The 14983-nt window shown below is 37.5% G+C and overlaps 3 protein-coding genes across 4 annotated transcripts in view; 1 reads left to right on the top strand and 2 right to left on the bottom strand.

Moving 5' to 3' along the window:
• LOC134676589 (uncharacterized) overlaps positions 1–14983 on the bottom strand; it is a 270423-nt gene that overhangs the window by 84491 nt on the left and 170949 nt on the right. The gene's annotated exons all lie outside the window — the stretch shown is intronic.
• LOC134676522 (uncharacterized) lies at positions 9816–12177 on the top strand. 2 transcript variants are annotated; one of them, XM_063534907.1, is made up of 3 exons: positions 9816–10382; positions 11203–11298; positions 11646–11789. In XM_063534907.1, exons 1-3 carry the CDS (start codon positions 9954–9956, stop codon positions 11649–11651), a joined length of 531 nt encoding a protein of 176 aa, XP_063390977.1. In that variant the 5' UTR covers positions 9816–9953; the 3' UTR covers positions 11652–11789. The 2 variants fall into 2 exon arrangements, with proteins under 2 accessions (XP_063390977.1, XP_063390976.1); XM_063534906.1 differs by having other exon boundaries at positions 11203–12177.
• Positions 10479–12914, bottom strand: LOC134676523 (uncharacterized). Its single transcript, XM_063534909.1, has 3 exons — positions 12672–12914; positions 12029–12120; positions 10479–11162 (listed from the first exon to the last, which is right to left on the bottom strand). Exons 1-3 carry the CDS (start codon positions 12907–12909, stop codon positions 10494–10496), a joined length of 999 nt encoding a protein of 332 aa, XP_063390979.1. The 5' UTR covers positions 12910–12914; the 3' UTR covers positions 10479–10493.

Genomic DNA, 14983 nt, shown 5'->3' with positions numbered 1-14983 from the left:
GGTGATAATAGAGTATATATCAGTTATAGAGGTGGTTATTAAGGTAATTAGGAATTAGGTATCTTTAAAAATAAATAAGGTAAAAATAATCCTTGTCCCTAAATATTTTTTAAGTCTGTATAAATATTTTTTTGCTTTTATTTTGAATGATTCTCCAAAGGATAGATATTTCAACATTAAATTAAATTTGATACGGACTTCATTGGGAATTAGAAATTCAATAAATTAAAATTTATTTTTTCGTGTTACTTATCAAAATTTCAGCTTTCGTTTCGGTAGTTTTAACTACTTACATAAATTAACTAAATCAAAGTTTGAAGTTGTTTAGACATAATTAGGCAAATGCGGAATTTGTGGATAGACTATAGTTCGTTTTTTTTAGCATTAGAAAGAACTCCACAGAAGCAAGCGTGCAGTTTTTATCAGGCTCGTTATTTGTTAATAATTATTGAATTATCTATTGTGGCATGGTCAATACATATAATTTACTTCAAATCATTACCGCTAAAAGTGCCGGATTTGGAACCACAAGCTTATTTCTGCGAAGTTCTTTCTATTGCTAAAAAAAACTGACTATAAGAGTTAGTAAGAATACGGAAATTTTTCAATGAAGTCCAAGTTAGAGAGGTCATAGATTGACGTTATCTCAGATACAGAAGTCAATTCCCTATAAAATTCTAAAAAACAATAAGGAAAATGTAATCTTATAAGTATAGTCTCAGTAAAAGAGGTAAAATACACTCTCTGTCTTAGTTATAGAGGTAAATGTGACTATAAAATCACAACAACGAATCCCAGTTATAGAGGTTCGTTTTATCTCAGTTACAGAGGTAATTCAGTGCTAAAGTGTCGGGACCAGGGCGTCAGCTATAGAGGTTTCTCACTTATCCAGGTCCCACTTAACCAGGTTTCACTGTACTAATATTTTTGGTACCAAAACTGATGTATGGAGTGAGCACTCTTGTCTTACTATATTTCTCTATGATTAAACATAGGCACATAGGTACATATTTAAGTGGAGCTCCTGTACAACAAACGCGTTTTTTTTGCCGTTTTTGCGTAATGGTACGGAACCCTTCATGTTGTAGTACGACTCGCACATGGCCGGTTTTTATATAGTATTCTGATTCACATAAATACTTTGGACACAATTTCAACTTAACTTCAACACGAGCTAATTTTAATACGAGTAGATTCAATTGCAATTGGAACCAACTAAAATTCTGTTCCTCAGCACATCTGTCCCTTTCCCACTATTTAAAATAACTAAAGAGCGAAAGAGAAATTTCAAATATCGGGAGTGCTAGTGACAGGTGGGATATGATTTAGTGTAATGGCGGCCGCGCATGGTGAACTATTTTGCAGAATGGAAGGAATTGAGGACTGAATGGGAAAAGTTGTTCCGAAATGTATATAGTCGAAGAAATATTATTTGCACCGTTGAAATGGCTGAACTTTAACACATTAAATTCTCGCGTTTTTAACACATATTTAATTACACAAGCTATCTAAGGGTCTATCGCGATATAACTAATGTCATTGTTTTTACCTTAAATTCCGACGTTTCAGCTGAGTTACTAATAAACTAATTTCGGATAGTTCCGTGGTGTTTTATTTATATCTAAGTTGACGTTTGCTGGGACGTCAGTCGTTCCGTGACCACAGTGCAACTCGTCAATCTATGCGTCCAAATTTAAAACGGCCGTTTTTGTTTTGAGTTCCTAGATCGACGAAACCAGCAACACAAAAACTAGTTTGATGTATTCAAAAGGTACTTAAATACACAATACAGTACGTAGCGGCCCCCTTTTTTCAATATATTTCGTTAAATTTAAATAGAAGGGTCAAAAGTGGCACCAAGTGGTTCGTGTAATATTACACTTGGCGCTGGCTAGTCAGTTCCTTTGCTTGAACTTGGCTTGACACGCTGCCGCGTGGTTAGATAACCACGATTATTTAGTTGTGGCGCTAGTGTGCACGTTGAAGGGCTCTTAAATATTAATATTATTAATTGAACTGACCACAGTCTTCAGTCGAATTGATCATCCCGTCTGGACTGGCCTTAACGCTTAATATTGCGGTGTGTAGTATGTCAGCTAAATAAAGTTGCAGACCTTAAAGGGCCCGATAAATCTCGTCCGGGGCCAATTTAGTCCAATATACACGCAATATGTGGGTAATGCGCCATTTGCTGGACCGAGCAAGCATATGGTACGTAGTGTTGGAAAAGTCGAGTCTCTCCAGTCCTCGTTCTAGAACATTTACCTACTCAGTTTTTTAGACTCTATAGTTCGTTTTGTTAGCATTAGCAATAAGGTAAACAATCTTGATGTCTTTTTTAGAGATGCAACGGATAGTTGTTTGGCCAGATACCGGATACCGGATATTCGGCCTGACCATCGGCCGGATATCCGGTATCCGTCCGCCGAATATTCGGCCAGCGGAACTATACCTACATTTCGGATTTTCAGGTGCGCATTCTGATGGTTTGACCTGTTTCCTAGTGAAGGTTCGCGCGGACTTATTTCTAGGTTCGAAATGAGTGCGCGTTCAAGTCAGTGGAATGATTAAATTGTTTTAAAATAATAAACAAGTACGATTATGACCGTGTCTGATTCTTAAATCCAATTTGTTCATCCAATTTGTTTACTGCGAAACCAAGCAATGTTACTATCCGGTCGGATACCGGATAGTAACATTGCTTGGTAACTAATGGCCGGATAGGCCGGATACCGGATAGTAACCGGATATCCGGTGCATCTCTAGTCTTTTTATTGAAAAACACGTTTTAAAAATAAGTCACGGCAAATATGTAACAATTATGAATCTAATACGATCATTTATATTCTTCTGCTTTCATATAAATAATCGTGTTAGATTCATAATTGTTACATATTTACCGTAACTTATTTTTAAAATGTGCTTTTCGATAAAAAGACACATCAAGGTAGGTAAACATACCTTATTTCTAATGCTAAAAAAGCGAACTATAGGCGTTACTATGCGGGGAATGAGAGAATACTTCCATCGGCAACGAATCTGAAGGCTTAGTGAAAGTTTAAAAAACCGGTGAAGTGCGAGTCGGAATCGCGCACGAAGGGTTCCGTACCATTATGGGAAAAACGGCATTAAATATCACATTTATTGTATGGAAGCTCCACTTAAATAGGTACCTAGGTACTTATTCAATTTATTCTGTTTTTAATATTTGTTGTTATAGCGGCAACAGAAATATAACAAAAATTCAAACAAAAACATAAGAAAATTTCAACTGTCATCACGGTTCATGAGATAAAGCTTGGTGACAGACAGACGGACAGTGGAGTCTTAGTAATAGGGTCCCGTTTTACCCTTTGAGTACGGAACCCATTGATCTGTGCGTCTGTTAATTGTTTTTTACTAAGATACAAAATGTAATACAATTTTGTACTTTGTTACAATTTGTTTATAAGATTTATTCAATAACAAAACTTATAAACTTGTTGTTACATAGTTTGAGGTCAAATTGTATTCTGTATGAGTGAAAAGGCTGGTCTTCTGTCGCATCCCCACACCGCCCAAGGCCGATCGATCGCTGAGAATAGACGACCTCCCGTAGATTGCAAGTAGTTTTGCAAGTGACAAAATTAATTTTATAATTAAAATAATACATAAACTAAACATAAAACTAATAAAAAACTAAACATACACATATAAACTAAATAAGTATAAAAAACTGGGCAAGTGCGAGTCGAACTCACGCACGGAGGGTTCCGTACCATAATGCAAAAAAAAAAACGGTCCCCCATCCAAGTACTGACCCCGCCCGACGTTGCTTAACTTCGGTCAAAAATCACGTTTGTTGTATGAGAGCCCCATTTAAATCTTTATTTTATTCTGTTTTTAGTATTTGTTGTTATAGCGGCAACAGAAATAGGTACATCATCTGTGAAAATTTCAACTGTCTAGCTATCACGGTTCGTGAGATACAGCCTGGTGACAGACGGACGGATAGCAGAGTCTTAGTAATAGGGTCCCGTTTTACACTTTGGGTACGGAACCCTAAAAAGGTGCCTACTGAAGCCCTTTGCAAGTTATGATTTCTTCAAATAATATTACAGTTATATCAAAAACAGAATGGGAACACAGATTAATGGAAAATCTTTATCAAGCAGAACTGTCTGCGAGCGATACTGAAAATTTATATACTAACATTATTAACCTGTCCTCTCCTACAGGCTCAAATTTGGGACAAAAAGAATAGAGCCATATGTACATTATTAAAGCAACTTTCATTTAAGTCAATGCTCGTAGGACAGTTAAAGGAAAAATTTAATAAATCACGCACATTCGTCTCCGGCAAAACTCGATCTTGCAACCTATCGGACCACCGGTCCGATCGCTAATGTAATTATGCAATTTAAACTATATGCCATAAATAAATAGACAAGGATTACGACTCATCATCATCATCATCCTCGCGTTGTCCCGGCATTTCGCCACGGCTCATGGGAGCCTGGGGTCCGCTTGACAACTAATCCCAAGAATTGGCGTAGGCACTAGTCTTTACGAAAGCGACTGCCATCTGACCTTCCAACCCAGAGGGTAAACTAGGTCTTATTGGGATTAGTCCGGTTTCCTCACGATGTTTTCCTTCACCGAAAAGCGACTGGCAAATATCAAATGATATTTCGTACATAAGTTCCGAAAAACTCATTGGTACGAGCCGGGGTTCGAACCCGCGACCTCCAGATTGAAAGTCGCACGCTCTTACCGCTAGGCCACCAGCGCTACAAAGATTACGACTGCGAGTAAGTATTTTTTAGGGTTCCGTACCCAAAGGGTAAAACGGGACCCTATTACTAAGACTTCGCTGTCCGTCCGTCCGTCCGTCCGTCTGTCACCAGGCTGTATCTCACGAACCGTGATAGCTAGACAGTTGAAATTTTCACAGATGATGTATTTCTGTTGCCGCTATAACAACAAATACTAAAAACAGAATAAAATAAAGATTTAAATGGGGCTCCCATACAACAAACGTGATTTTTGACCAAAGTTAAGCAACGTCGGGAGTGGTCAGTACTTGGATGGGTGACCGTTTTTTTTTTGCTTTTTTTTTTCTTTTTTTTTGCATTATGGTACGGAACCCTTCGTGCGCGAGTCCGACTCGCACTTGCCCGGGTTTTTTATATCTGTTTCTTAAATATATAGGTATAAAAAATATTATTAACAGCGTCCTAGCCCAGTCGGTAGTGACTCTCGGCCCGATTGGAACTTTATGATACGTCAATTAATAGATATAGAAACGATATATCAGTCTCAAATGAACAAGCATAATACTCTGTCTTTAGGAGGACTTATTTTACCTACGCCTGGGAACGTACCCTTGAAATTAGCGGAGTTCAAACTTCAAAAAACATTTGTTCAAACTTCAAAAAACGTTGCTCCATCTATTATAATTGATCTGTGTCGCCGGCAAAATTAAAAACAAAGAGGTCGGGCGACCTTTACTCTGGGCCCTTTATTTTGTGTTGGAAAACAGGGAAGGTGGAAATACCCTTATTTTGTTGTCAACTCGGAGTAATTAACAATGGAGCCGCCATTAACAGGCGTTCCCCTCTGTCGAAAATAGGCGGCCAATGGTCAACCACATGTCAATCATATGTATGGACTGACGTTTATCTGACATGACGTACCTATACATTTGATGTGCCCCTCCCCCGCAAAAAACGGCAGACTATTTTGTACCGAAAATTTTAGACATGGCGTCTCCATTGTTAATTACTCCGAGGCTGTCAAAGCGCTGGTGGCCTAGCGGTAAGAGCGTGCGACTTGCAATCTAGAGGTCGCGGGTTCAAACCCCGGCTCGTACCTGTTAAAGGAGTTTTAATAGCTGAGGTATTCAAACTATTTACTTATGATTTGCATAGTAAACTCGAAGCAATAATCTGTCATGTAATAATTGTGTCAATGTCGTATGGGGAAAATAAAATAACGTTTCGTATATGTGCTATATTTTAATTAATCTTCTCGTAGTGATATCAATCTCCAAAACTGTGTCCACGGCGGACTCCACAGACGCTCTGCTTACACGCATGTGTTAAACAACATCAGTACCTATGATGTTTTTCGGAGCATACTTATACCATACCACGGCATATACAGTAAGAGAAATATAGTAAAACAAGAGTGCTCACTCCATACATCAGTTTTGGTACCAAAAATATTAGTATTTTTGGTACGAAAGTCTAATGCTCAACAACATAAGACTTTCCGGTCGGTGCTACATCTATTGTCACTGGACAGTACTACTACTATTACTTAAAGTACTGATAATTCCGCTACTCGATGCTAGATGTCGACTGTGAAAATATTAGTATTTTTGGTACCAAAACTGATATATGGAGTGAGCTCTCTTGTCTTACTATATTCCTCTACGACTGTACGAAATGTCATTTGATAATTACCAGTCGCTTTTCGGTGAAGGAGAACATCGTGGGGAAACCGGACTAATCCCAATAAGGCAAGTTTACCCTCTGGGTTGAGGTCAGATGGCAGTCGCTTTTGTAAAAATAGTGCCTACGCCTATTCTCGGAATTAGTTGCCAAAGGGACCCCAGGCACGAGCCGTGGCAAAAGCTGGGACAACGCGAGGAAGATGAATGTAAAAATATTTTCATATCTAGTGAATCTCTAATTCATTTCCCGAATCGAGCCGCGAGTCACTACCGACTATACTTCGTTTTTTTTAGCATTAGAAATTAGGTAAACAATCTTGATGTGTCTTTTAATTGAAAAACACTTTTTAAAAATAAGTTACGGCAAATATGTAACAATTATGAATCTAATATGATCATTTATATTCTTATGCTTTCATAAGTAATAGTTATTGATTTTTAAAAAGCGTTTTTCATTTAAAAGACATGCCAAGATCGCTTACCTTCTTTCAAGTTCTTTCTAATGCTAAAAAAAACGAACTATAGGCTAGGATGCCATTAAAAAAAACCTTTCACGTCTTCGCTCAGACCAATGACCCGACCCCAACCAATTTCAAATTCTGCGAGCAAAATTCATATTTATTTTACAAGAGCAAGATTATCTTCATCATGTAATCAGACAGTTCACTGAGCAGAATTTACTTTTTAAGATATTTTCTCGCTTTTAAATTTAGATTTTATTTGGTGTCACAGCTATAAGAAAAATGATCCCTTTAATCTTGAACTTTTTGTATCAAATAAAAAGAAAATCGGGGTTTTTTCTGTCGAGCCAACTTTACCCTTCTTATGGTTTTGGTTATTATTAGCCGATTGTAATGTCAACGGCTTTCCTAGTTAGCCTAATAGCAGAGATATAAGTATATAACTCCGTATAAGATAAATAAAGTCTAAGAAAAAAACGTGCCTCGGAAATCAACAAAAAGTCATTCTCGAATAGAATAGATGGCGCTCACACCTTTGGCCTATTCCCGGCTAGATTGGCGTTGACGACACCGTTTGATATTTAACAATTTTAACACATATCAGTGAAAGAACATGGGTCAGTATGGAACAATAAAAATTAAAAATCATTTATCCGTAAACATATTTCGATTAATTTATACCTGATTTATACATTTTCAATTTTATTTTAAGTTTTAATCGTGTGTCGATAGATGGCAGTAAATGAACCGTGACTACAAAATTTTACTTTGGCAATAGCCCTCTATACTATCTATTCTCTTTGCTAATAGGTATGCTGCCTATACGAAGCAGGAGGTCCTGGGTTCGAATTCTGGTAATGGCATTTACTAGCATTTGTGTGTTTATCACAAATAGGTATTTTAATGAGTTATTATTAAAATAATTATAAGACAATTTGTGACGCTCCACGACAAAAGGTACTTTATGGTGGCTGGCGCTTACGTCGCATAGCGCTGCAATAATATTGGAGCGACGATAATAATAAGCGTAAGCGCCAACCGTCGGTACCTTTAGCCGTGGGACGTCACATTTTACATAGATCGGCCTAGTCCCACACTAAGCTCAATAAGGCTTGTGTTGTGGGTACTAGACGACGATATATATAATATACACATATTTACAAATACTTATATACATATAAACATCCATAACTCAGGAACAAATATTTGTGATGAACACACAAATAAATGCCCTTAGCAGGATTCGAACCCGGGACCTCCTGCTTCGTAGGCAGGGTCACTAACGACTAGGCTAGGAGGCCGTTAGTTATGGGTGTTTTCTATGTACCTGCATAAGAAATAGGTACTTATACAGGGTGCTTCCTGTAACAGGAGCAATAAATTAAACTAAAGGCTGAACTCCTCAAACCAACATTTGTTAAGCAACTTTTAAAAATTGTGAATCCTTTAGACTTCCTCTTTTTCATAGAATAAATATTGCCTTCAATGTACGCTCACATCAATGTGTTTGCCGTTACTTGTCACGCTTTTAACATAACAAAATTTGCAATTAATTGCGTCTTAGAATAAATTTTAAAGTGTAATAAAAATCAAAACATGAGTTATTTTCAAAAGTTGCTGCACAAATGTTGGTCAGTTTGAGGAGTACAGCCTACAGTTTAATTTATTGCTCCTGTATGGCGACCATCAGTTTGGCATTGACATTAACGTTATCGTGAACGTAATTTACTTTCTATATATCTCTTTCGCACTAATATGTCAGTACGAGCGAGATGCATAGAAAGTAAATTACGTTCACGATAGCGTTTACATTAATGCCAAACTGATGGTAGCCTTACTGTTACAGAAAACACACTGTATATTTTTATGTTGAAAATGTACAATTATTATACAGGCAACCTTGTAACACAGCTTCACACTCTAATATAATTGAACAGTCTCCGTTCCGTCGGGGGTAAATTTACTTTAATATAAATACAGTGCTAAGGCTGAGAAAATTTGCAAAAAGGGCGCAAGGAAAATTCCGTTGAGGCTTTTTCTCTCTAGGCCAATCAAATTAGATAAAATGTTTTGACTTGAAGGCGTTTTGAAGAATTAACTCCCAGCAAGCTGGATATCATACCTTCATTTGGTCCTAAATGCGTATAATCTGAGTTTGCTCCATCTATCCAGGTGGATAAATTTTAGGAGCCTTGGTAGATACATTTTACTTTGGATTGACAAAACCACTCGATGTAGAAGTAATCCACCGTCAAAATCAATGTCACTACCAGCAAAGTTATTGTAGATCAGACACAGTAAAAAAAGGCTGCTATTTAACTGATCACCAGATTTAATAAAATTTAATACCAATAAAATCTACTTTACCACCCTAAAATAATGAATGATCACCAAAATTATAACACCATTTTAATGTGAAATGATTACCAATTTTAATACATTTTACTATCCTATTTAAGGAAATGACACCAAATTAATCATTATTAACCCAAAAATTGTAAATAATTACCAAATTTCAAACCCCAATTTAATGTCAATTGATAACCAAATTTTTACATCGTGCTATCCTATTAAATAAAATGACACCAAAATAATCATTGTAAACCCAAAAATAGTAAATGACCACCAAAATTAGAACTCCATTTTAATGTAAAATTATAACCAAATTTTATATCTTGCTATCCTATTAAAGCAAAGCAAAATTTTCTAGTAACATTTCGTTTCTGTAAGGTTCGCAGTTCAAACCTAACCTAACCCACTTTTCTAGTAGCATTTTTTATCTGGAAGGGTCGCAGTTCAAACCTAACCTAACCCACTTTTCTAGTAGAATTTCGTTTCTGTGTAGGTCGGAGTTCAAACCTAACCTAACCCACTTTTCTAGTAGCATTTCGTTTCTGTAAGGGTCACAGTTCAAACCTAAAGGTGGCGACTGACTAGTAACATTTCGGTGTAATGTATCGTTCGCGGCGATCGTGTTACATTACAGTTACATTACAGCTACGCGGCGAACGCTCGCCCTGAGCGCTCTGTTCGTTTGTGCTCCATTCTGTTTCAAAATGTCGGATATGGAGGTCGCGTGTGCTTCACTTATTGTACTAAGTTATTGCTATCTAAAATACAAGAAGAAAAAAACGAAACGATATTGGATATCTAATTTGTACCAAAGAAGGAACTATGATACGAATATAATGAATATTCTTCGAAACCAAGAGTTTACTGGACAATACAGAAACTTTATTAGAATGTCGTCTACCGATTTCGACCGACTCATTAATTTAATTGGACCGTTAGTGGGCAAGCAAGATACAAGATTGAGAAAAGCTATATCTGTTACAGATAGGCTAGCAGTTACACTACGTTTTTACGCTTCTGGAGATTCTTTTACAAGCTTGCAATATCTTTTTAAAATTTCTAGACAGAGAATAGGCTTCATAGTAAAGGAAGTCAGTGAAGCAATAGTGAAAGTATTGAAGAATTGTATAAAGGTAAGCAAACCAACATGTGCTTTAGTTATTTTTTATTTAAAAATGTAATTTGAAAATAGGAAACCAAGACTTACACATTCTATATATCTAATCAATCAAGTCGCCAAATTCTCACAAGAACCTGGCAGTTTCTTCACTGTTCTCCGGTATTTGAGGTGAAGGTGAGGAATAATTGCGTTGGGATGAAGTGAGGGTGTGAGTATCTGGACGTTGTAATCCAGCAGTATCTTGACTGCACTCCGACATTTGAGGTGAAGGTGACGAATAATTGCGGGCTGAAGTGAGGGTGTGAGTATCTGGGCGTTGTAATCCAGCACTATCTTGACTGCAATCCGACATTTGAGGTGAAGGTGTGGAATAATTGTATTGCTGCGAAGTTGTTGTTCTTGTAGAATGAGTTTGAATTGGTCCAGGCGTAGAAAAATAGCCTTGACGAGTCGAATAACCGTAACCATAGTTGGGTTCATATTGTCCCCGATCAGCATTGAATAAAATATTTGAAATATGGTGTTGTACGTAGTTTCTGGTCTGGTTAGAGTACGATCTCAATTTGTTTGCAATGAAAGCTCCGTAGCTGTCACACTCGTCCAAACTTTTCGAACTTTTCTCGCTTGACGTCTTTTTTAAAATGTCATATGTAGAAGCCATTATTTCCTCGGGATCCATGACTGCTTTTTTCTTTTTTTTAGCGACATGAATCGGTCGCTCGGTATGTGACCCGTTGTCCAAAACTGTATCCACGGTCGCACCACGTTGCTCGCTTTCTTCATCGGGGTTTAACTAAAAAATACATAAAAAAATATTATTATTGTTGTTGCAGATGCCAACAACACCTGAGGAATGGCAAGGTTTAGTACAACAATATGACACATTATGGAATTTCCCCCATTGCCTGGGCTCTATGGATGGCAAACATGTAATAATACAATCACCGATGAATAGTGGAAGTGATTTTTATAATTATAAAAATTTCTTTAGCGTCGTATTATTTGCTGTAGTTGACGCTAAATACAACTTTGTATATGTAAATGCGGGATGTCAAGGAAGAATATCGGACGGCGGTGTATTTAACAACTCTGAACTTTGTCAAAGAATAAAAAATAAATCGTTAAATATTCCTGAACCCAACCCATTACCTTTGCGAACTCTAGACATCCCATACTATTTCATTAGTGACGAAGCTTTTGCCCTTTCAGAAAATGTAATGAAAGTTTACTCGGGATTCCATGCAAAAGGGTCTATAGAGAGAACATTTAATTACAGACTTAGCAGAGCGAGAAGAGTAGTGGAAAACGTATTTGGTATAGTTTCAGCAGTTTTTCGAGTGTTAAGAAAGCCTATGTTATTAGAACCAAACCACGCCTCTTCAGTAGTAATGGCAATAACGCATCTTCATAACTATCTCAGAAAAAGTGATGAATCCAGTGACATTTACACACCTTCAGGGACATTTGATCATGAAATAGAAGGAGTTGTTAGACCAGGAAATTGGAGAAACGACAGCGAACTTACAAGCCTTTTCGCTTTGGAGAGGCGACCGCGTAGAACAAGTACAACAGCGAAACAAATACGCCACGAAATTGCAGAATACTGTTCACGGGAGGGAGCTTTGAACTGGCAAGAAAGATATACTTAGAAAAACTTACCGTATCATTTGTATTTCGTGGTTTATTTCGGTCCAACACAAATAGTAATGGTTTAAATGCAAACCATGTACTAGTATAGATTTCGTCGGCACCTGAAAAATAAATAATATCATTAGGACACTTTAAAAATAAATACTATAAACAAGCGATTTGAGGCCTTTTTTTATTACCAGGGAGCGTACCTTTCATGCCGATGACATCAAATTGACGTCAGGTTGCATATAGGATGATACAATTTTTTCTGAAATTATCAATCATTCATCATGATAGTTATGATGTATGTAACACATATGAATAAACGATTGATGATTAATGATTGATGACTACAATAACACTAACTGGAATTATCCTACATATTTATATGCAACGTGACGTCAATTTGCTATCATCGGCACGAAAGGTACGCTCCCTGTTTATTACCTACCGCCCGTGGTTCGAATTTAAGTCTTGTCCTTTGCGGTAAGTGAGATTTGCCGCTACCCCGCGGCAAATCTCACTTACCGCCCTGGAGGGTGATTTTTGAGCAAGTGAGTGACTCGATATCACGTTTTTTTGTATGGAAAAAACGTGATATCGAATCACTCACTTGCTCAAAAATCGGGGCCCAGGCCCAGTGACGCGTAAAAAAACATTTTAAACTTACCTTTGCCCGTTCCAGTGCTGTTCTTTATTTTAGCCTTCTCTCTTCTTAGTGAGGCAAGTAAACTGGTAATTTTTTTCTTGGCCTCTTCAACCGTTATATTCATATCCTCGGATAATTCTACCCACGCATCGTTTTTTTTAAACTTATTGAAGTGATCTCCGTGCGTGGGGTCCCACAGTATTTCTTTATCTCTGTATTTGTCAATAAATAATAGAACTTTCTCTTTATCCCATTCCATATTTATCCAAAAGCACAATCACGGAAGAAGTGCACTCGCGGCGACTTGCGAACCTGTACTGACTTGTAATGTAACACTCAAAGGGATTCGCGTAAAAACCGACAGCTGAGTGGAGCACGCGGTGCTCGCGTCGAGCGGCTCGGCTCGCTGCACTGACTGTTGTAATGCTCGGGTTGTAACACGTTACATTACACCGAAATGTTACAAGTCAGTCGCCACCTTAACCTAACCCACTTTTCTAGTAGCATTTCGTTTCTGTAAGGGACGCAGTTCAAACCTAACCTAACCCACTTTTCTAGTAGCATTTCTTTTCTGTAAGGGTCGCAGTTCAAACCTAACCTAACCCACTTTTCTAGTAGCAATTCGTTTCTGTAAGGGTCGCAGTGTTAACCTAGCCCACTTTACTGATAGCAGTACAAACCTAACCTAACATACTTTTCTAGTAGCATTTCAGTATGCCTACCTAAGTTATGCGGTGCGGGGTACGGGGGTTGAGCGGGAGGGGCTAGTAATTTTGGCATCATTTTACTTTATTTGGTAATATGTATAATTTTTTTGGTATCATAGTGGTTTATTTAGGTGAAAATATCGCATTTATTTGGTCTTCAAGATTTGGTGATCATTAATGATTTTTGGTAATCATTCAATATATTTGGTATTCGAATACAATTTGAAGTGCAGTCGTAATTAAAATGGTGGTACATTTGTAATTTTAGGCCTTATTTTTTTGGTGTTCAGTATTTTTTTTTGGTAAGCATGATTTTTTTATTTAGGGTACCAAAGTATTTTTTGGTGGTCATTATATTTGTAGCCGTAAAAAATGTATCGGATTTTAACACTATTTTACCAAAAAACAAAGAAATTCTAAGTGGCGGCCATTTTTTACAATGTTTGACTGCGTGTGCGAATTCGTATAAAGGTACTTTTCAGATCTTCAGATGTCAGTTTTAATCATGATTAGAGCAATTTTTCCGTCGGACGTAGGTACCGTTTACGAACTAGTAAAAAACTGCAAAAAAGCAAAATTTTTTCCACAACTCCTGGAATGGAGCAAACTCGGTTTACACTAATTTAAAATCGAATGAAGGTAATAAGACGATTTCCAGCTTGCTGCGAATTAATTCCTGCAATAAATCTAATTTGATTGACCCAGCTTATCTCTAAAAAAAACCGGCCAAGTGCGAGTCGGACTCGCGTTTCTAGGGTTCCGTACATAAGTCCAACTCACGATTGACTGCACATTTCGAATAGGTTTTCCTATCATCTATAGGTAAAGAACTATTCTGTGTATTTTTTAAAAATTTTAGACCCAGTAGTTTCGGAGATAAAGGGGGTGGGGAATGGTAATTTTTGGCTATTTTCTTAAATAACTTCGAACCTATGTATTTTAAAATTATAAAAAAAAACATGTCATTTTGGGTCACTAATTTACATATGTGTACCAAAGTTCAACTTAATTGGTCCAGTAGTTTCCGAGAAAATAGGCTGTGACAGACGGACAGAGAGACAGACGCACGAGTGATCCTATAAGGGTCTCCCCTGATATATCGACGCGCATTCGGCAAAAGCCGATAGGAAAAAGCTTTATGTCCACGCAATAAGGACGAAAAAGTCGTCGTTCGGCTCGGCTCGCATCGGCCGGCGCCTGCCGACGCGTCGACGGCTTTTTCGCTCTTATTGCGTGGACATAAAGCTTTTTCCTATCGGCTTTTGCCGATTGCGCGTCGATATATCAGGGGAGACCCTAAGGGTTCGGTTTTTTCCTTTTGAGGTACGGAACCCTAAAAAGACAATTCAATACATCTTTATTTATTAAGATTCCATCAAAATGGCCGGCTTGTCTAGCCTCTCATAATGAAGGTCGCAGGGACAACCCTAGAGGTTGTAAACAGGCTTTTGTCTAAATCAGGGATGTTGCGGATGCAGATTTTTTGACATCCGCGGATGCGGATGCGGATGCGGATGCGGATATTTAAAGGCTCACATCCGCGGATGCGGATGTCAAGATTAGGTACTTAGAAAATGTCAAATATTAAATTTTTTAGTATCTTTTTATTAAAAAAAACGAAACGGT

This window comes from Cydia fagiglandana, chromosome 24 (assembly GCF_963556715.1).
Source record: "Cydia fagiglandana chromosome 24, ilCydFagi1.1, whole genome shotgun sequence".
NCBI lineage: Eukaryota > Metazoa > Arthropoda > Insecta > Lepidoptera > Tortricidae > Cydia > Cydia fagiglandana.
This window is presented reverse-complemented; position numbering and strand designations above follow the sequence as displayed.

Bases quoted from the DNA above. Each gene is read 5' to 3' on its own strand.
- LOC134676522 (XM_063534906.1), top strand. From the start codon at position 9,954: ATGTCGGATATGGAGGTCGCGTGTGCTTCACTTATTGTACTAAGTTAT. The intron at 10,383-11,202 runs GTAAGCAAACCA...TTGTTGTTGCAG, and splicing joins TATTGAAGAATTGTATAAAG to ATGCCAACAACACCTGAGGA.
- LOC134676523 (XM_063534909.1), bottom strand. From the start codon at position 12,909: ATGGAATGGGATAAAGAGAAAGTTCTATTATTTATTGACAAATACAGA. The intron at 12,121-12,671 runs GTAAGTTTAAAA...TTTATTTTTCAG, and splicing joins CAGCACTGGAACGGGCAAAG to GTGCCGACGAAATCTATACT. The intron at 11,163-12,028 runs GTAAGTTTTTCT...TGTATTTTTTAG, and splicing joins CACGAAATACAAATGATACG to TTAAACCCCGATGAAGAAAG.